We start from the raw sequence: 23794 nt of genomic DNA, 5'->3' as shown, positions 1-23794 counted from the left end.
CCCCAACAATATATGCCTTCATTTATTTAAATCAAATAAAGAAATGCATTTAAAGACTTCTGGGATATAATTTCTATCCCATGTAAAATGGAAATAACAAGTTCTATTGCCTCACTTGGCTTCCTAAAGTGGGCAGAGAATCGATGTACAGTAAGTCCTCACTTAACGTTGTCCATCGATAGGTTTTTGGAAATTATGACTTCGACTAATTTTACCACAGTCTAACTAAAATAAACAAGAGCTAAGTTCCTATGGCATATTGCTGTATATCAATTAGCCAATATGGTAAAACTGGTTTCATTATATGTCGTTCTCCTTAAAATTGCAGTTTCCAGGCTATCAACAACATTAAGTGAGGACCGACTGTACTGCTGTTTATGAAACATATTTCACAATTCTCCAATGAAAAGTGCTATGTCAAATTTAGGGATTAGGGTCATAAATTAGAATAAATCTCTGGATAGCATTCTTAAGTTACCTCACTCAGCTGAGCTTGAGCTGCACGATATTCCTGAACCAAGTGCTCAAGCTGATTGTTGATGTACTTTTCTCGGCTGCCAATCTTTTCCAGAGTCCTAGTAATTTCATTATGGAGTTTGTCCAAAAATCCCTAGAAATTCCATGGGATTTTATTAGATAAAAGAATTCGCAAATATATTTTTCAAAAATAGTTTAAAATGGGTTAAATCTCCCTCAATCCATCCCACAAATTATCCACCATTTGTAAAAAAGAAGATAGTTTGAAATTTTCAATAGCAATAGAAGTATGCAATGAGAAATATTTTAGTCGCGCTGTGCAAAATGTTAAAATAAAAAAGCACCTGGTAGCATTAGTCAATTTATTTGTTTTTATGCATATCTAAAGTGGATGTGAGTGGAATTTGCTTAAATGAAGTTCATAATTGAAGTAGATAAGGGAATAACATGACTTCCTTGTAGCACAATTCAAAGATGGCTGAATATTCCAGTTGGAAGTGGATCATTAAACTTATAGCTCTAGCTTGGGACCTATAACTTCTCATTAGAATTTTGCTTCTCTGTGGTATCCTCCAAAAGTCCTTTAAGGCAGGGCAGCAAGCCTAGGGAAGCTGTAGATTCTGGGCATGGTTGGCCTGGTGCTCTGTTATCTCTTAGGATTCAGAGAGGAAAGACTGATGAAATGTTCTCTCTGATATACATATACAAATATATTCCGTATCTAACATATGTCATATAATGTGTATTATAGCATTTTTATATAAAGTTACCTTTCTTTAGTTGATTTAAGTGTTAGGGCTGTTGAAATGTAATATGATACATTCGATCAGTAAGCTCCTCAAAGGCAAGGATTGGGTCTTTTTTTCTTTCACGTTCCCCCTTAATACGTGTTCCACAGATGAGTAAATGTACATTGATTCATCTGAAGTAATTCAAATACCTTGGTCTCCTTTAGAGCAGACTCAATACCACTTTTGTGCTGGTGCATTTGGTCAACATGGATTCTCCAATCCTATAGGCATAAGAGCATATAGAACAAGTAAAAAATACTACATTTCCTTCTTTCCTCTCCTTTTTTGAAGTTGTATCCTTTATTTTAATTACTTTTGTTGCTGCCCTATTTCAGGTGGGAGAGTCCTATATATAGCTTGCAATCAGATTATAAAGAAATATGTGTAGAGCACTTTAGGATAAAAGGTTCTAAATAAATGTAAATTATTTTATGTGTTCACAGAGTGATGTCTGACAATTTGAATATAAATTATTCCTGCACCGCTGGTGGTTAATATTTATGACTACTCAACAAAATGAAAAAAAAAAATCTAATTACTAGAAAAGAAATACTTGTTTAAGCAGTAACAATTATGTTTGCCAGAAGCAACTATGGAACCAAGTCTCATATATCAAATATTAGTTTGTCCCTTGGAAATTAACCCTCTTCTTCAGTAAGATTTTGGAGTCTCCTTCTTAAGAAAGGAAGTCTATAATGATTATTAGAGTTCACATATTTTGAGATATATTGTACTACTACTAGACTGACCTGAATTAGTGTGCATATTTGAAATCTACTCAATGTTTTAATTTTCTACACATCTTCACAATATGTTGGTTTACATTACTAAAAGGTAACAATTTTAACACTTGAGAAATATCCATCATAAGGGAAAATATATTATGGTAAGGTGAAGTAAGTGGTAGAATCAGGATATTCCTCAATCACACATATCCATTTGCATACCCTGTTGCTCTACTTTGCTATCTACAGTATTTTATGTAGAGAATAGTATTTTGTGAATAGTCTCCTTCTACTAAAAAGTTTTCTTAACTTTGAAACATGGGCTAGTGACTGATCATAAGGCAAAAAAAAATCCTTGAATACTTCACACATACCAATTATAAAATTATAGTAAAGCTGCAAAGAATCTCTCAAAGCATCTGGTCTCACCTTTATCATTTTACAGATAAGTAAGCAGATGCCCAGTGACAGAAAAGGGTACACTGGTAGTGGTAACCTGTATCAGAAGACAAATGTACTAATTCCCACACAATTCATTTTGGCAGTATGGAGTTAATAAAAGGAGCAATTGGCTACTTGGCACCAGTGAAGATGCTAGAGTAGAGAATATATCGGCACTTTCCTTTGTCCTCAAGCACTTTTCTGTCTCGTGAACAAAAGGTGTCTCAGAATATGAGAGCTGCAAAGGACCTTAAAGATCATCTATTCGTCCATTTTAGTTATCTAATGCAATGCTTTCATTTTAGAGTTGCTCAGACTGTTGACCACCTGTGACTCTGACTAGACAAATCTGGCCAGGAAACAGCTCCTTCCAACTCGGCCAGTCAACTCTGAAACAGAGAAGATAAGTAACTGGCGAGCTTCCTGCAACTGAGTTAAATATGGTTAAGCCTCAAAATGGACACCTGTTTAAGCCCAAGCAAGTATCTTCATGAAAGAAAATGAACCTGACAAGTATCATTTTATAATTAATTTTTACAAATCATTTTATAAAAAAGTACTCATCCTGCCTCATTCCGAAAAGAATTTCAGAAGCTTAATAAACAGTAAATTCAAGTATTCCTATCAGTCTCTGCCTCTACCCATATATGCGTGTGTGTTTGTATTATATATATATCACACATATGTATACATATATTTTTATACAGATTTTTATTTATTGTAATTGATGTGTTTAAAATAGTTTGTTATGCTTTTTCTACCCAGCAAATGTAAAAAGTACTTTTTTCATGTTTTGACATTCAAAGTATTTCAAGAGAAGTGAACATGCCTGACTCATCTATGTATAACTATGATAACTTACATCGATGTTAAACTCCATAGGGGAGCTGGCATTTCAGTGGAACCTTAAAGCATGAATAGCATTTCTACAAGGAGGGTAGAAGAGAAAGGGTACTTTAGGCTGGGGAAGTAATAAGAACAAGGAAAAACAGGAAAATACACATGGAACAGTAGCCTAGACTGGCTAGAATATAAAACACAAATTTCTTGGGGTTGGGTGGGGAGGAAAGGATGAATCAAGAGGAAACAAAGCTGGAGAGGAAGGTTAAATTAAATTAGATCAAGGGCTTTAACTAAGGAGTATGGATTTTATCATGTGGATAATGGATAATAGCAGAGATTTTTAGTATCGGTTTTAAAGACAAGTCTGTGTTTTGAGAAAGTAATAGAATGAAGGGCTGATTAGAGAGGCAAGAGACTACAAAGAGGTAGGGACCAGTTAAGAGGCTGTATAATGGTCTAAGTGATAGGTTAGGAGGGTTTTAATTAGAGCAGTGCTTATAAGAATGAAAGGGAAAGGATGGATTCAAGGACAGTATATAGAAACAGAACTTGCAGGACCTGAGGACTGACTGAGAGGAAATGTGCGAAGCTGAAGAGGAGTTGAAGAAGAGAGAAGGTGTCTTTAAGGTTTCCAGCCTTAGGAACCAGGATAGTAGTATCACGGTGTGACAGAACAGAATAGATTGTAGGGAGTCAGACATACTGAGGAATTTGGTTTTGGACTTTTTAATTTGATAAGCCACTGAAACATTTGGGTATTCTTATTGCCTTTTAAAATGGAAAACTAGTAATGATTTATAAATATCTGTCATGCAAATCTGAATGTTCGTTTTATTAAAATATTCGAGAGACACATTTTCTGATGTACAGTTTTAAAAGAAGCCTTACAAGTGTTCTTACTCTTTAACCCAGCAATGTCATCTCTAGAAATTATTCCAAGGAATTGTGTATAAACATAAAGATTGATGTATAAGTTCTTTGTAAAAGTAAACTAGCAGAAAACTCTCTAAATATTTAACAGTAGAGGACAGTTAAATAAAAAACTAATTTTGCAATATTCACTACTAAAAATAATTCAGTATACCATTTTTATAAAGAGCTACACCTAGCAAAACACAATGATACACTGTTTGGAGATACAAATGTGAAAACCTTAAAAAAAAAAGCTAATGACAATATACAAACTTGCCCATGGGTGGGAAGGGGTGGCACCAGAAGAACACACAGGTAACTTCAAGGGTAATGGTCTGCTTCTTGTAATGGTCTGCTTCTCAAGTTAGGTAGTGTCGTGGGTTCGTGAGTGTTTGCTTTATTATTGGGCTTCATAATTATATATATTGCATATTTTATTAATACTGCATATTAAAATGTTAAATTCATGTTTTAAAAAAATATTTTATAATCAGCAAAAATGCATGCTAACAGCATATAGTAAAGTGGAAAAACATTCCCAAAAATATATCCATTAGGTGACCGATTTAGTAAAAATTAGTGTTTGTGTATATTTGTATGTTACTCTGTGTGTGCATGAAGACAGGGATTTGAATGTTTTAAATTTCTTCTTTATCCTTCCAAAATTTTCCAAATTTCTTACAAGACAATTTTATCACTTTAATCAGAAGGGGAAAAAAAGTCAACAACCTTCTGGATGCCCAAGGAGTTCTTGAAAGGGGTTTAATATAGTTTTTCTAAAAGGAGGTTTAACATAGTTTTAAAAAAGCTATATAGTAGAAAATATATGTGATTATACTTGTAATATTTTAAAAACATGAATATAAAAAGGCAAAATACATAGCTTTTAAAAAACTACAATTGAGATGGTTAAAAACTTTATAAAGGTTTGTGGTAAGAATGAATGGGTTTTAATGATATACGAAGACTTGTTCAACAATGATAATGAATCTTACATTTGTAGAGAATCCATTAGGTTACAACACACTTTTATAACACCCCCCTTTATTTAATACTCACAAAGGTTTAGATTGCTAAGTAGGTATTTTTGTCCCTTCTTTTTCACCTCTACCCTTGTCTCTTGTGATTTGCTGGCTGGTTCTGGGAGGAATATATAATTCCCTGCTACATTGGTGCTGGCCTTGGCCATGTGATTCTCTTTGACCAGTGGAATGATGGTGGACCTGGCCCATGCTAGGACCATGCAGAAACTGTAAGAGGCATCCACCAGCTCCCCTGCCCTTTCTTTCAGCCATGATAATAGGCATGACCGACATAAGGGTACCCTTTCAGTCTGGGTCTGGGAATGAGAAACATGGAATACAGGTGGAGTAGAGCTGCAGCTGAGCTACACATCAGCAGACACATGTCTTGAGTGAAAATAATGTGTTATTATTGTAAACTACTGTGAGTTAGGGGTTATTTGTGACACAGAAAAACTGACTATATAAGTATATTTTATAGGAGAAAAACCAAGAATCAGATAGGTTAAACAACCTTTCCAAAGTTTTGTGTCTGAAAAATGGAAAGTACTCCCAAGCCAGTGTATTCTCCACATATTATATGCTGCTTTTCTTTGTGATAAAATGAATTACTGAAAGGAAATCTACGGTAAATCAAGAATTCTTTTTAGTATATATCAAGTGAGACCTCATTGGCCACTGGAGTTTACTGGTCACGTATTCCAAAGTGCTCTAAATATGTCCATTAAGCACCATTTCTCCTCTCTATGGAAATGAGAAGACTAATAATGATACAGAATATCATTTCTTTAGACTTTCTACTTTTCAAAACGCTTTCATATAAAATATCATAAATAATTATCCTCATTACTAGTGAGGTAGATTGCAAAGGTATTATAACCATAACTCCCTCTCCACTCCAAATTCTTTAGTGCCAAATTATATAGCTCCCTTTTCAGAAACTGGAGAACTGTGATGATATATCTGCAGATGGTGATTCACGGTATACCATAAAATCCAAATGTATGAAATTTAGTTTCAGCTGTTAAGGTGATGTCAAGACTATGTGGCTCTCTGGGTTTTAGTTCAATGAACAACAACTGGCTGATTTCCCTTGCATATACAGAGACATTTTGTTTCTTTATCTAGATCATCAATGCAAGGCTCAAAGCTCCTCTCTGAATCTGCAGGGAGAGACTGAAACATAAGCTAGGGATGGCAAATGGGACTTATATCTGTGTATAAATTTTACTAATTTACAACCTGTAAAATGTCAAACTGTCAGTGTCATTCTCCCAAGTTTGAGCTTCTTTATGTGTGGAGGGATGGAGTACCAAAGGACTCTTGATAGAAAAAAGTGTGTACTGGGACATTTCTTCCTGGGCTCAGAAGTCCATGCCAGAGCAGACTCTAGCAATTCCTGGGTCTATTGGCCCCTTTCGCTCTAGCCCCCAAGAGCAGGAGCAGGGTCCCAAGGCTCTCACGTGTCTTGAATTGCTTATATCACAAAAATGTTACTTCTGCCATCTATCTTATTTTTCTTCTCTATTCTTAATGCTCCTTCCTCAATTCTGTTATGAATACTTAATAGAATCTTAATTCAAAGTTCTGTTTTTACAGTCTTTTTTAGTGACTACGAAAATATTTACAAGGGCTTTTATGGACTTCCTTCATTTAAGGTGCCTAACCCCATTTCTTTCCTTAGGTCTTTGTTTCAACTCTGAATTCTCTTTCTTTAAAGATTTTCAAGATCACTCTGGGGAGGAAATCCTGTACCCCCATTTTGTAGACTGGGCAACAAATTGAGGTTCTGTGATTTTTCCACTGTCAATCACAAAATAAATAGGAAACCCAGTGCTCTTTCTCTCACAGATTTTCCATTACACAAGCTTTCTCATTCATTTTCCTACTTTGTCACCCAGTTTCAATAAGGAGCATGAGAAACTGACAACTCCCAAGTTCAAGCTTGCACATTAAATAAATGTTTCTTAGTTTGGCTGTTTTGCTAAAGCATAGATACTACAGGAGGTCTGCCATGTCTAATCTTCTGTGGATGAACAATCTGGATAGTCAACCTTGTTAGAATAATCTCTAAAACAAGTATACATAAGTTCCAAAGAAGGATTTATATATGAGTACTCTCCTATAAATAATATGCATGAGCTTTAAGTACATACTTTTTGTGATATCTATTTTGGCTACCAGAAACCTTTTCTAGTTCCTGCCTTGGTTATAGAGTAGTCCCCCAATAGTCACATCCATTCTGAGATCTTTTTAAGTCTGATAACAACTTCAGTATTAATTTTCAGGAATGCTTAGTATATATCAGACACTAAGCTAAGAAGTACTTTCCATACATCATCACATAATTCTCTTAAAAACTATACTAAGATGAGGAATTGACCTACTTTTAAGTAGACTGTCCAGGTTCACATAGGCAAAACTATGGTAGAGCCCAAATTTGCTATATCATACCATTTCCCTAATGAAATGTAGCAAAGTATAATTAAAATTTTTAAGGGAGTGATGGCTAAAGGAACACCTTAGTTTTATCTGTAATATTTGCATTTTTATAACAATGTATTTATATATCAATTATGTAATAAAAAATGAATTTAAAACATTTTAAGACAAACATGTAATTAAAAACTTTCTCAAAAAAATAGCTGGACCCTGATAGTGTCATCAGTGAATTTTCTCAAATATTCAAGAAAGAAATAATAACTTTATATAAACTCTAACAGAGAACAGAAAAAAAGGGAGAGCAACTGCTAACTTGTTTTATAAGGTCCGCATAGCATTACACTGAAACTTGACAAAGACATCTAAAAAAACAAGAATTACAGATCAATACGTTTTACAAACATAGATATAAAAATCCTTAATAAAATATCAACAAATTGGTTTCAGTAAAATATAAAGACTAATATATCAGGATTAAGTTGCATTTATTACAAAATGTAAGGTTACTCAAAAATCAGTCAATATAATCCACCATGAGAAGTGAGAAAAAAAGGAAGTAAATCATATGATCACCACAACAGGTGAAGAAAAAAAGTCATTTGAAAAATTTTCCTTTTTTAAAAAAAATTTATTATTTATTATTATTTATGCCTACAGCACCTGGTCTTCCTAGGTGGTCTCCCATCCAAGTACTAACCAGGACTGACCCTGCTTAGCTTCCAAGATCAGACATCGGGCTTGTTCAGAGTGGCATGGCTGTAGACCATGGACCATTGCTCCACTGGGGCATGAACCCAGGACCTTCTGCATATAAAGCAGATGTGCTAACCACTACACTACGGAACCACATCATCATTTGAAAAATTTAACATCCATTCATAATAATAACTCTTAGCAAACTATGAACAAAAAGGAGGTTACTGAATCTATTAAAGAATAGTTATAAAAATCATAAAACTAACATCAAACTTAATGGTAAAATTGAAATTCTGAAAGCTTTTTCCCTTGCTAATGCCATTTATATCCAGCATAGACTTCTTAACCAGTATATCAGATAAGAAATAAAAGGAATAAAGCTTATAAAGAAAGAAAGAAGACTGATGTTATTTGCAGATAATATAATTATACAAACAAAAAATGCAATAGAATCCAAAGGTCTATGGTTAGAATGAATAAGTGAATTTAGCAAATTTGCTGGAGATGTGTGTATGTACACACACACACACACACACACACACACACACACACACACGGAGAATTGCATTTTTATATATAAGCAACAGATAAAGAGAAAATAAAATCTAAAAGTACCATACTGAATAGCATCGAAATACAACAAATAGACCAATGTAATAAAATAGAGTCCAAATACAGACTCACACATACATTCTTGCTTTTTATGACAAAACAGTGCCCTGGTGAAAGGATCACCTTTTTGATAAACTGGGTCAGTTGCATATACATATGAAAACCAAATAAACCTTAAGTTCTACCTCATACCATATATAAGAATCAAAGTCAGATGCATTGCAAATCTCAATGCAAAAAGTAAAACAATAAAGATTCAAAAAGAAAACATAGGAGAATATATTCATAACATTGGGGTAAACAAAGATTCTTAAATAAAACATATATATTAGCAATACTCCTCCCTTAAAAAAGATCATTTTGAGTACATTAAAATTAAGCCACTGTTTATCATAATACACCAATAAGAATGAAAAGATAAGTTAATGAGTAAATATTTACAATACATATATCAGACAAAGGACCCACACCCAAGATATATAAAGAACTTCTATAATCAAAAGAAAAAGCGGATTAACTCAATAGCAAAAGAGGATATCCAAATGCCAAATAAACATATGGAAAGGGGCTCAACTTCACTGGTAATCAGGGAAATGCGAATTAAAATGACAATGAAATGTCACAACATATCTACTATGATGACTAAAAAAACAATACTGAATGTTAATAAAGATGTGGAGCAAATGGAACTTTCACACACTCCTGAGAGGAGTATAAATTTGTATAAATATTTTCGAAAACTATTTGGCAGGGTCTGCTAAAGCTGAACATATACATACATTATGACCTAGCGATTCCACTCCTTGTAGAAATTCCAGTAGAAATGTGCACATATATTTACCAAAAGATACATATAAGAATTTTCAAAGCAGCAATATTTATAATAGCCTCCAACTTTATAGAAATGACTCCCATAAGCTCAGATGTGGGCTACGCTGGAAGGATATGCATGACCTTGGGTTAGGCAGCTCTTTGCCACTGTAGAAACATATAGCTGGAAGTTGTCTACTAACCTGACCATAGTCTTTGTGGCTAGACAGCAAATCCTTGCTTATAAAGGGATCTGAAGAGTTGATCTCTGTTTCATCCACAGGGAGAGAAACTTAGTAATTCAAATTATAACTGTAGCTGCAGTGGTAGAGAGGTAGTGCCAAAAGTGAGCTGCAGTCCAAGAACGATCGCTCTCAAGATTTCAATACGGAACACTAATGTTTCTGTGACATGCTTAGTATCCATCCTACCCATGGGTGAGTCAATGATAAAATTCTTTGGAAATCTGAGGGCAGGAAATCAGGTTTGGTGGAAGAAGCAGAGAAGATAACTTGATAGGAGTCGTGTATGTCTAAGGTCACTAGCAAATATTTTTGGGACAGGTTGATAATTTATCCTGCTTTCTGCAAGGATATGAGTGGCACACGTTTTCCTCCTCCACGAGATCATTCCCTTTCCTAGTAACAGAACGTTATCTGTATTCTCTTTCTGTCACTTCGCACAAGCAGTTTTGCAATCTCTTCTTTTGTTAATTTTCATCTTCATTACTGCTCACATTTGTGCATGTATTTGCGTGTGTGTGATTGTGTGTGTGAGAGAGTGAGATGTCCATTAAATTAAATAACTTTTTCATGAGACTGAATTACTTTCTTAATGAAAAATGCCTATCAGGTTGTGGAATATTTACAGATTGTGGCTTCCCTGAATTTTTAAATGGGACATTTTTCTTTTATTGCCAGCAGGTTAAAGTCTTCTGTGGTACACCCTTGTAGTGTGAAAGCATGATTTTTCTTTATAAGCATTCAAAGAACTGAACATACAACTTAAGAAAAGTTGAATATGTGTGTGTGGTATGTGTTATATGCATATTTATTGCAGGGGGTGTTAGGAATCATGATTACTGGAAATATGTGTTTTCTCAAGAAAGTTCTTGCTTTCTAGATATTCCTCTTGTAGAAAAAAAGAAGACAATATGCACAGAGGGTAAGCAAAAGCTCTCATAACAATCACAGTGTTCTTACACTTGCTTGTAACTGAACTGAGAATGGAGATTCATAATTTCCAAATAAAATACTTTGTTAAATAATTATATTTCTAAAATGTGCTGACTACCTTTACTGACTACCAGCTGTTACTAAAGCATTTTCATACATTTATTCAGACTTATTCGTGCTTACTCCAACCACACCTCTTTTATATGACCACGAATCTTCGGAGTGAGGGTTTCCGGACTTTATATAAAGTTACAAGCCCAGATTTGGCAAGGCAGACAGGGAACAAATGGGGTCCCTCCTTCTGGGAATGCAGGAATACTCTTAGGCAAAATCAGGATATAGTTATTCCATAGGATACTGAGTAACCATGGTGGATAGTTGGAAGGGATGACCTTGACAGTCCATCTCAACTTTAAGAATCTACTAATCAAAACTTTGATCTCATATTCAAAAAAAACAAAAACAAAAACAAAAACTGAAAAAATAAGTAAAGTCGTCTGTGTATGTGAAAAGCCAAAAAACACAAATTGTTACCTTGGCATAAGGAAACAATCAAATATAATGGAATAAAGACTATGGGAGTAAAATCTGTCCAAATACTAAGAAATCTGTAATAAAACACAGTGATAGTGAGAACTACTCTAATATCATTGATCGGAAAAATGAATCAAGCCAATTAAAAAGTACATTTTATAGGGAGGTCCACAAGACAAATTGTTTTTGCTTCAATTCACATTTTCTATTAAGTAATTTAAAAGAAACATTAAATCATACTTTGCAATAATGAAATATTTAGGTAGTCTAGAAATTTTAATTATAATCAATATGTATTAATTCAATGCTCTCAATCACAAATGTCTATTCGAGGTATATTTGCCGTGAGGCATTAGTAACTTCCTACTGCAGTATATATGTAACATGCAGACTTTATTAGTTATTTCCTTAAAATCTGCTACCACTGTTGATGCTCTTTAGTTGGAGCTGATAATAATCTCTGAAGCACAAACACTTGTTCTCCTATTTTTACTGGGCATAAATGAAACCTCTCTCTGATCCAGGTGAAACATTTATCACACTTAAGGTAAATAGGGAAGGAAGGCATCATCAACTGTCTATAAATACAGAGTATCCTAAATGTGCAACAAGACTAACAGAAGCAGCTAAAAATCTTTTCCAGTTTCTTAAGGATGGCTGGGGTTTTCTCCACCCCTTTGCAGTATTTTTCATGTACAATTTTAAGCATAGTATTCTTTCCCAAAACCATGATTATCTGTTCATGACCTAAATGCCAAAAAGGGAAAAAAAAACAGTTGACCTTGTGAATACAACTTTAAGTCCACAAAATAACATTGTATTTTTAAAATAATACAAAAATCCAAAATAATTTTTTTTGTGCAGTCTCCTTTAAAGAAAGCTAGCTTGTACAAGTCCATCAGTGAATATTTTCCCTCATTCTCTGAGAGATGTGGCAGTTGAGTAATCACGCAGGCTGCTCTAAAAATGCATGTCTAGTTAATTTAGGCAGTTTATTTTGATAGCATTCACCTCTTTTTGATTATAGCAGGTGTTTCAAGGATAAATTTGTTCAAAATTGTATTTTGTTTAAACAACAGCAGCATGTACATTTATGGCCTTACTATATTAAAAAGCATTTATTGCCTGGAAGCAATAGATACAATTACAAACATTTATGACAGTAATTGGAGCTATTACTCCTGCATGGAGCCTCATGCAGACCAACTTATTGCCACCTGTATTTACATGTGTTACTGGTAATTGTAAAAGTTGATTTTTAAAAATCTGGTGCCTTATTTTTTTTTAAATTATGTGAATATTTTTTGACAAAAGGTCTACCAAAAAACTATGAGAATTATAAATGTAGTTTCTCCATTATTCATATAACCAGCATAATCTGATTTTAATGACTAATATATATATAAAATATATTCCTGTATTCTAGCCCACAGAATATATTATACTTTTTTGCTCATGGATACAAGAATCCTATCAATATAGCCTATCCAACGACCAAAGTTCAAGTCTTAAGAAATGCTCTTTATTCCTAACTATAAGAATTTATAAATCCTTACAGGTCAGAAATATTTAGAAAGCTAAATTTTACTAACACTTCTTACACTGCATCCAAACACAAAGCAAGTTACTCTCTCCACTGCTCTGAAATAAGAAAAATGCCCTCTATTGTTTCCAGATACAGATTTGTCTACAATAGTAAACAGAAAAAGCCTACCACTGTACACATCTCAGGATTTGGCTTTCAATTTGAAGAGACTTAGATCTAATAGAGCAATTCTGTGGTCCCTCAGGTTCATTTAAATGAAATTCCATCTGCTGATTAATGAAGGCCTTTCTCCTCCCTCTTAGGTTTTAGCTCTGAAAGTGACTAGAAAGCCCAAAGGCTCAAGACTATTGCAATGATTCTATCCTTAGCACGACACTTCCCAAAAGGTTTCCTGCTGTGAATCACCCAAGGCAACACCCGTATGGTTTATTTACGTTAAAACAAAATCCAATTGCTTGGAGTTGAAATTTAAAGTTTAAGGTACTTTTTACAATTGCAGCCGGAGAAAGACACTGAAGAATAAGTAAGGATGTATAAAAAGCAGTTCAGTGAATCAAAGGCTTGAAATAATTAGCAACACATGCTTCCAAAGCTTAAAAAAAAATCTCTATCAAAATCCCTTATAATGAACCTAAAGATTTACATAATGACTAGAGACTTTTTGGTGAAATGAAGGCGGTACCTAGCTAACTATCTTTTATAATAATAAAGCAGGAAACATTTAGTTAAAATTTGGGGAAAAAATCCATTTAAGTTATTAATCAAAATTTTAATTACAATATCCACAGGGTATTAAAGCATGATAGAACATTTGCTCATTGCATTAAATACCTAATATTATTATAATATACAACCTTTTAGGAATAAATACTGATTGAAGAAAAGGGCCTATATAAAGTTTAGCTGAAAACTGATTTCACACTTTCTACTCATTTCTGGGGAAGAGGAATAAATATTATTGTTTACTTGGTTTCTATTATGGTAAAAACCCTTGACATGAAAAAAATCGTTCTGGTAAAGACTAATAAGATTGGTCATTTTAACAAATCATTTTCCCTCGGTTCAATGAATGAAGTTGAGAGACTGAATACAGTCGTGTGTTTGCTTAATGACAGGGATATGTGCTAAGAAATGCATTGTTACGAGATTTCATCTTTGTGCAAACATCATAGAATATACTTACACAAACCTAGATGGTACAGCCTACTACACACCTAGGTTATATGGTATGGACTATTGTTCCGAGGTTACAAGCCTGTATGCATGTTACTGTACTGGATATGGCAACTATAACAATGGTATTTGCATCATGTCTAAACAGGAAAGGTACAGTAAAAATATGGTATAAAAGATAAAAAAAGGTACACCTGTACAGGGCCTTTACCATGAATGGACCTTGCAGGACTGGAAGTTGCTCTGGTTAAGTCAGTGATCGTAAAGGTCCAGGACATTACTGTCCACCATTGTAGACTTTATGAACACTGTACACTTAAGCTACACTAAATTTATAAAACAATATGGGATTAAATCAAGAAAACAGAAGATAATGCAATCAAGACAGGCAGTAACAAGATGTATGAGGCTGCTGCTGGTGTAAAAAACATACTGTTTTATAGGTAACTGTATAAATACTGTACACTTAGGCTACACTAAACTTATAAAAATATTTTTATTTATAAAAAATTAACCTTAGCTTATTGTAACCTTTTAAACTTTGATTATTTAACTTTTCAACTTCTGTAATAACACTTAGCTTAAAACACAAACACATTGTACAGCTATAAAAATTTCTTTATAAAAATCCTTATTCTATAAGCTTCTTTCTGTTTTTAATTTAAAAAAATTATTTTTTTTGCTAAAAACTAAGAAACATACACATTAGCTTAGGCCTATACACAAGGTCAGGATTATCAATATCACTGTCTTACACCTTTTCATCTTGTCCCACTGGAAGGTTTTTAGGGGTAGTAAACACATGGAGCTGTCATCTCCTATGATAACAGTGCATTCTTTTGGAATACTTCCTGAAGGAACTGCCTGAGGCTCTTCTTGAGGAGGTGTCACTCTTTCAGAAATACGTCCATGGTGGTTTGCTTTGTTTATTTTTTTCATCATATATTTGCTTGTAAGAAGATAATGAACCATGAGCATTCCTCTCTATTAATGACAGCTATGACGTCACTAGGTGATAGGAATTTTTCAGTTCTATTGTAATCTTATGCAACCACCATTGTGTATGTAATCCGTCATTGACTGAAACATCGTCATGTGGCACGTGACTGTATACAAATGAACAACAGATAATGGTCAGACCATTAAACAAAATAGAATTCTGACCCACAATCTGCAGCAACTAGTCCAGGAAGCCAAACTCTAGCAATGGGCCCCAAATGGTCAGGATTTAATAACTGTCAGCTTCCCCATTTCTTTTGTCCCTTCACTACCACTTCCAATGTAGAACCAATCAGACAAAGCCAAATATCCTCCCCTGACCAAACACATAGGAGGCCCTGCTTCTAAGATAGACCACATCCAATGTCCAGTCATATCTGAACATATCTGAAGCCTTCCCTTTTTTCTCCACTATAAATCTTTTAAATTCTCCTGCCTGCCTTTGAGTCTCTGGCAAATGTAAGTGATGGTGGCTGGCTACAAGTAGCCTTTGCTTGTTCTCATTTAAGTGGTCTCCAATTATTTCCACAAAGTCAAATAAAGGCTTCCTTTTTATAGTAAAAAAAAATAATAATAAATGTAGAGAATAATTTTTCTCAAGAAACAGCATTAAGTATTTATTCAAAATTAATCAAAAATACAAAAAATGAAATCTATATGACTATCTATCTACATTTTCTATTACCCCAGAAAAATGAGACAGGCAGAATTCTTTGGCAGCTGTTTCAACTACTATTATTATTCAAATTAGGAACTGTCAACTGATTCACTTAAAAGTTAAAATAAAATACTATTATGGAGTTTAAAATATTTCAATCATAGAGGAAAGTATTATCCTTTGATAACTGTCAGGACCCTGAAGAAGAGACCCTCTCAAAAGCTGAAAAAAGGTAATAGCAGATACAGCCGGTAGGCTGTTTTGACGGTATACTCTTGCAGCAATGAGTAATTACATAACATTTCTAAATCTAATTTTCTTTTAATTTTAATTTCTGCTTCCTGCTCTATGTGTTTTGCCTTTCAAATGGACTTCCACCTTCAGCAACTACTTGTTTCTCTAAAATGACTCATTGGCAGACTCCATTTCTCGCTATTGGTCTGTGCCCTCAGATCTTAATGGTCCATATGCTGCCTGTATTCTAACTACCAGTTCTTGCATGACTCTGTCCTATCACTCCTCTACCCAGATCCTAGACCTTGTGCTTTGACCCCAAACTGGTGAGCTTGGCCAAGCCATATCTGCTACCTGGCACTCAGTTGGACGCTGATGGTAGTTTTCCAGCACTACGGACAGCCAACTAAAGTTTTGGTTTATAATTTTTAAAAATATGTGGAAATGCTCATGGTGTTTTGTTAAAAAATGTATAATCTCAACTGTATATATGTAAGTACACAGAAATAGTGGTCAAATAGTTTAAGTAATTCTTCTGGCATAATTCTAAATGCTTTAGATATAGTAAATCATTTAATCCTTTTAATAATCCTTTGAGGTAGATTTTATAATGAACTCTATTTTATAGAGGAGGAAACTGAGGGACAGAGTGGTTGAATAACTTGCCCACAGGGTCCAACAGCTAATAAGAGTTAGAGCCAGGATTTGTATTCAAGCAAAGAGGATTCAAAATTAGTGCTTTTAACCAGTATGCTATATTGTCATTAATCAAACAGATAAGAGCCTGGATTGTAGATTTAAGTATCACGTCTGTCATTTACTAGGCAAAGGCAAGTTACTTAGTTTCTCTATTTCAGTTTCCTCATCTGTAATAAAAGGTACCTACATCTCATAGTGCAATGGGAAGGATTAAATGAGTTAATATATGTGAAGTGCTAAGAATATCACTTGACACACAGTAACACTTAGTAAATGTCAGTTATTATATTATTATCAAATTATTATATATACCTTCACCTGGGAAAAAAACTAGGAAAGTTTACCAAAGTGATACTTAAATGAATCTGGTTATATCCACATGTAAGACTATAAGGCTGATATTCATAAATATTCCCTTAAATGACAGAAGCATCAGTGTAGAAATTTTGTAAATTCTTTCTGAATACTGATATAGGTACTGAACAAAAGAGGACTACAGCAGAAAACAATATTACCATAATAATATTGTAACGTAACAAAACTTAACACTTATTAGGCATTTATTATGTGTCAGACACTGTTCTTGGTACTTTACAACTCTGTGAGGTAAGTAATATAATTAGTCCTATTTTACAGATGAGGAAAAGGTAAGGTAATATAATTAGTCCTATTTTACAGATGCCGATGCCCTGGGTTACACAACTAGTAAGTGGTGTAAATATAAATTTTGGTTGCCAAGGGGAAGTGTGTGAGATAGGCTTCAACTTCTTTGGGTCTTTATGGCTATGAGAGTTCCACTAATATTTTGAAATTTTGGCTCAGTAAGTTACGAATTAATAGTAGGACTAAATGTATGATCGCTACCCTCTAATTCACAGCATTCTGCCTGCCCCCCTCCCTTTGAAATATTGCTTCATTATTATTATTATTTTAAAAACAAAATTGTATTTTAAAGACTCAGATTAGGATAATTCTTAACTAGTTACAGATGTAATTCTAGTCTGATTATAATCACAGACATTTGCTCTTAATTTTAAATTCCATCAGAGTGGTCATGTAACACCAGTGAGCACTCTTGGTCTAATAAAGAACAATACAAAAGAAATAAAAACACAGCAGAAAAGAGAAAGAGAAATAACAGAAAAAAAAAGGAAGGGAAGAATAAAAGTACAAGATGCATTCTTTGAGAACTGCAAACAGTAACAAGTGCTGCCAGAAATAAGGATGAACTAGCCTAGCAATAAAAACCCGATTACAACCTTATAGAGCAGTGGTCCACAACCTCTTTAGTATCAGACACTGGTGTTCTATGATAATCTAATGCCTGATGATCTGAGGTGGAACTGAGGCGGTGATGCTAGTGCTGGAGAGCGGCTGTAAGTATAGATGAAAGCTTTGCTCCCTCTCCTGCTGCTCACCTCCTGCTGTGTGTCCTTCCTAACAGGCCACGGACTGGTACCAGTCCATGGTCTGGGGGGTGGGAACCCTTTTATAGAGAGTATACAAAATAAAATACTGGTATATGATAGAATCTCATCAAAGCATACATACTATCATATGCAAAAAGAACAGAAAAGGAGATTTACTTTTTTTTGTAAATCCCTGTTAGGAAGCATACAAGAAATAAATTGAACTTATGAGAAAAAAAAAGCAAAACAAACATTTGAATCAGTGCCAGATAAATATGGGACTTATTTACTACTAACACAAGATCATTTAAAAATTATAATGAATTTAAAAATTGAAGTCCTTTATTTATCTCTCACATATCTATACTAATTAAAAAATAATCTAACAGTGATCAGCAAAACACATCACTCTGAAAATAATTCCTTTTTTTTCCCCCTCAGACACAAAGTTGAAATCTCTAAATATCCTAAAAGGCCTATGTTGAGTGAAAGGTATTGTTTTGGCCAAAAGTAAAGGAGAGTGTTTGGTTTTGGTAGAGTCAGGATTTGAGGAAGAATGGGATCTACCATGAAGGTGAGGTCAGACTCTTCTGATGAAGGATAATGAGTCCATGATAAATCTCATACATAATCAGATTATTCTTATTTCTGAGACAAAAAACATTTATCTATTCATAAGTCCCTTAATTTCTCAAAGCAATGTGTAATTTTATTTTTTTAAGTAAGCTGAACATTAGCTACATCTGAAATACTTCGAAGAAAGAAAAGTTTGTGAGATACTAGGCACAAAGACCTAATGATCTGGAGAGGAATTCTGAATGAGCAATCAAATATGACTTTATGTCAGTATGTTTTTACCACAAAAATCTAAAGAATCTAAGGAACAAAAATAACAAACTAATCAAAAACAGACTCACAAATATAAGAGGACAATCTGGTGATGGCCAGAGGGGAGCGGGGTTGGAGGACTGGAAGAATGGGGTGAAGGGTTAAAGAAGTACAAATTAGTAGCTGAGAGATGATCACAGGAATGGGGAGCACGGCAGTTAGCATTATGACTAGGTGGAGAGCCAGAGAAGAGAAAAAGCAATCAGGGGGATCGTTTTCTAAACTATATAAATGTCTAACCAATGTTCTATATACTTGAAACTAATAATAAAATAAAATTAAAAAAAAAATATTCATATATTATAAAAAATGCTAAAAACAAAACAAAACCCTGCAAAACCTTATCTGACATTTTGGAACGCTGCCTGTAAAACGTGATGGTATAATTAATTTTGCACAGTATATTCTCATAAGATCAAGGCTGGTAATGTATGGCATGAGACTGAGAGCCCAATTTTCAACTGGTTAATTCTTCCCCCAAACAGGAAAACATCGATTCTCTTTGATTACTGAAATATTGGTTTGTAATAGAATTTGTCCTGCACTTAGTTTTGTAAAACTATACATGTTAGTAGTTACATTTCTATTCTTTTTTCTTTATTCAGTTATTTCTACGATGCGGAAATCAATGACCGTGCTTAAAAAACACTCTCTTGTGATCCTATGAGGTTCTAAATGAGATGTTTGATTTCAAGAGTTTACTTAGCTTGAGAGTAAACAAATTAAACTTGCTTCCTTGTGGGATTAAGATGTTCTTGAGAGTTCCCAACCGCACAATTATTTTAACATGTTATTCGAACTAGAATCACAATAATAGTGATTTTTAATTTTATGAAGAGACTGTCTTGATAAAACTAAAGAATGAGAAATGAGATTTTTAGAAAAAATACATTTTTGCAAATTATGACTTCCAGCAGAAATCTATTTAATCACTGAAGAAATTCTTATTAATATGTATTTATAAATAAGAGATATGGAAACAATGAATTCACCCCCAGTGTAGCAAATAATAGCTGTCTTCCATAATGATTGGGTAAATATATGGTATACATGCTACAGGATTTGCCCATTTACTTTAGATAAAGTTTGTTCGACAGCTGTTCAGTCTAGTAAGACCTCTACTGTCCTTATCCTGTTCTAGGACTGCCCTAGGAGTCTAGCTACTTCTTACTGTCTCTAGGATACAGTTCTACAAGCCCAAACCCAGGGACTCTAAGAATGAATTGGCTTCCAGGGCACTCTGAAAACAGCTATTGTTGAAGGGCTTCTACTCTGGGGGTAGATATAGGACCACCTTTCCAGTGATATGCTTTCCTGGAACCCTGCTCCATAATGCTGAGGCTTGTTCCCAGCATCCAAGGATGAAAATCCTTTAATTTCTTTAATTTCTAGATGTCTTTCTATCTCCTTTTGTAAAGATTACTGTATTATAGTCCTAATGAGAATAGTACTGTCTAGCCATATATTTGTAAAGTTCTTACTAATAAATTGTAGGTAAAAAGGAAACAGAACCTGATTAAAAGGGCCAGTTCATTTGGCCTAATTTCTAAATCTTATTGTATATAATTTGATTATTTTCTTAATATTTAACTTTTAATCATATGCACTGAATAGATTATATAAAGCAACTTTTAGATGTCTTCTGTTTTGCCATTCAGCAGAATTCTATCTTCTAACACTACTCGGTTGGTATACAGTCCTGGAATTCCAATTTCTGTCACGATTCGCCTAAGATCTAGTGTTGCTTTTTGGACCATATTACATTGTCTATGCACTCAATGACAATTTACTGAATCTCTAAAAAGACAAAGCACTGGAAACTGGATCACAACACCCTTCTTAAATGACTGGTATAATGGGAGTACCCTTGACTCTGAAATTGCCTTATAAAAATCTATTTGCACAAAATATGTTCTTTCCTCTCTACCTTATTGTCGGTCCTAATCGTGACTTTCAGTTGTGGTAGTACACGTTCCACTTCTAGACTCCATTCCGCAGCATCTGTTGTGGATTCTAAAATATCTTCTTGTTTGGCAGACTCGTTCATATCCTAAGAAAGGAAAGATATCACAAGATCGAGTTTAAAAAAAGAAGTGGTAAAATTTTGAGGCATTTTAGCAGCCCTACACAATTTATATCAAGCATGGTAGTGTTAAAATTATAGTGGCAGAAGAAACTCTCTTCTGTCCTATTTATGTTGAAAGAAAACAATGCACCAACCTGGTAGAACAGCAAAATAAGTATTTTAAAAAAGAAGCAAATATATGATTCAACTATATTTACAAAGAATAATGTTTTTGAGATATCAGAGTGAAAACGAGAAGTACTATCAACGGACAAGCCATTTATGTATGTTAACTTGCAACAGCAGAAGAGATACAAACATACATGTTTGGTAAGAAAACATTGCCTTAGTTTGAATTCACTATACTGAAATACAAACTCCAAATCTGAAAGACAAAAAAGACAAGATGCCAGAAGCAAAGGGTTCATTATTCATAGATTTTGTATTCATAATTAAAGTGATATTTTAGGTAGGTCAAACTATAATGTAGCTTAAAAATGTGATCAAATACAGACCATTTGAACTCAAATAGAGTAGGACCAAATTTCTGCATTTGGTTTCTGCTGTTGAATAATAAAATCAATTCATGCCTGTTTTAGAGTAAAAAAGGAAACTCCCTCCGCCCCATTTTCTCAGACCTTCACATTTTAGCATTATATAGGAGTCTGAAAATGTAAAGAATGAATAAATTAATGATTTAAGGGCAAATTCTAACATATTAATTTTGGTAGCAATTTTTCTTTTCAAGCTCCCTTGATAAATTACAAGAAAATGTAAGAGAAAATATAAAAATTAATATAAAAAAAGAAACCCAAGAGACATAGACACCCACACACAATGTATGAACTTTACATGGGTTCTAATTTGAACAAACGATCTGTAAAAAGTCACTTTTTTGAGGCAATCAGGGAAATATGAATGTAAGAGTATTATAAGGAATTATATTATATAGGTATGATAATATCATAGTGATTATGTTTAAAAATAGGCCTTATAAATTAGAGCTAAATGCTGAAATATTTACAGGTGAACTGACATGATGTCTGAAATTTGCTTTAAAACTACGGGCCGAAGAAAGGAGGGAGGTTTTAGAGGAAACATGACTGACAAAATGTTAGCTGTTGAAACTGAGTAATGTTGCATAAGGATTTATTATCATATTCTCTCTAATTTTGTATATGTTTGAAATATTCCATAATACAAAATTTAAGAATAAAAGACTATACAAACAATCTCATGGTGAAATTATATTCTCAATGTGAATTTCTGTCACTAACAGACATTTCTTAAGTGAAAGCTCATTAGGGAAGTCTTTCCAATCTAGTCTAACACTAAGTACAGGATTTGTATTGGGATTTGTATTTTGCTTGGAGCCTGGGGTCTTTAGGGTCTTTGAACTGAGTCTTTTGGGCATTGCTGACATAAGAAAGCCTCTCTCTCCTATCTTTTAGCTCATATTAACGAGTTCTGAACAGACTAGGAACATTATAAGCAACATATATTACTTTTTGTTCAGAAATTCAGGGGGCTATGTAGTTTAACCACACAACTAGAGGATGGGTAACTAACACATACTTTTACATTTTATAATATGTAGTCTGAATTTATTCAGTTACATTTTATTTAAACAACCAGAGTTTTAAAATATAAGCATTAATTTAAGAAAAGTAAAATGTGGAAACTCTTAAGTAAAAATGCTCAAGATTCTATTTTAAACCTTACAGTGCTTATTTAAATATAGAAACATTGTATTATTTTGTGTACTTAATAGAATGCTATGTGTGTCTATGTAAATTGAATCCAGGGTAGCATAAGAGCACCATAGCTAGGGAGAGGCTACTGTATTCACAAAGCAGACATGTGTGAAGTTGTATCAGAATGTATGTGATGGCAGAAGAAGAGATACTGGGTGTCCCAGTTGAAACCTAAAGCCATGGGGAAAGCTTATGTCAGATAACTCTACATTGGCATCCATAAAATGCGCATACTTGGAGGAGCCAGGTAACTGCAATTCACTGGCACATCCTAGTACCTGTCTTGGGCTCCAGGATGTTCAATTCTGATTGGCTCATTTTCTATACCAAACAGGGTAGACTTATGGGGATAGGGGTGGAATGGGAGGATGTATGCACTACCATGGGTATGAGCCCTGACATTTGGGGTGTGTGTGAGGTATATATATATACAGGCTTGCTCCTACCAGGGTTTTAAACCCTCATATCCCAAACTCACAGAGCCAGGCTGAGCCAAAGGGGAACATCTCAGCATCAGTTTTGCATGATTCTTAATAGAATGTAGATATTCTGGTTGCTGATTTAAAAATGTTTGATTTACAGAACCACTATTTGGGTGAACTGAAGCCGAATGCTACTGATTAAATCTCTGAGCCAATGCTCTCGAATCCATCCTCTCATTTCTACCCTTCCTTCTTCCATTCCTTACAAGAGTATGAAGCACAGAATCGCCAAACTAGGCCAGAGAGATGTACTCATCCACATTCCCACTTTCTTTGAGTCTGAACATAGACCTGTTCAAGTTGTGCATAATGTATTCAAAAATTTTACTCAAGGAATAGCATTTTTTTAAAAAAATATTTTCACAAGGGCAATGGATTAGCAGTGGCCCTGTTTGAATGTGACTCAG

The 23794-nt window shown here is 34.1% G+C and overlaps 1 protein-coding gene and 1 pseudogene across 1 annotated transcript in view; both read right to left on the bottom strand.

The window, feature by feature from the left end:
- Positions 1-23794, bottom strand: part of IFT57 (intraflagellar transport 57) — a 50931-nt gene that overhangs the window by 4394 nt on the left and 22743 nt on the right. Inside the window, exons 6-8 of the mRNA XM_011384609.2 lie at positions 21014-21136; positions 1418-1489; positions 479-610 (exon numbers count right to left, since the gene is read on the bottom strand). Coding sequence (XP_011382911.1) covers positions 479-610; positions 1418-1489; positions 21014-21136 — 327 coding nt within the window. The remainder of the gene's footprint in view (positions 1-478; positions 611-1417; positions 1490-21013; positions 21137-23794) is intronic.
- On the bottom strand, positions 8302-8417 carry LOC111736934 (annotated as a pseudogene).

Source organism: Pteropus vampyrus, unplaced genomic scaffold (genome assembly GCF_000151845.1).
Source record: "Pteropus vampyrus isolate Shadow unplaced genomic scaffold, Pvam_2.0 Scaffold1, whole genome shotgun sequence".
NCBI lineage: Eukaryota > Metazoa > Chordata > Mammalia > Chiroptera > Pteropodidae > Pteropus > Pteropus vampyrus.
The sequence above is the reverse complement of the archived record's forward strand: the minus strand, read 5'-3'. Positions and strand labels throughout refer to the sequence as shown.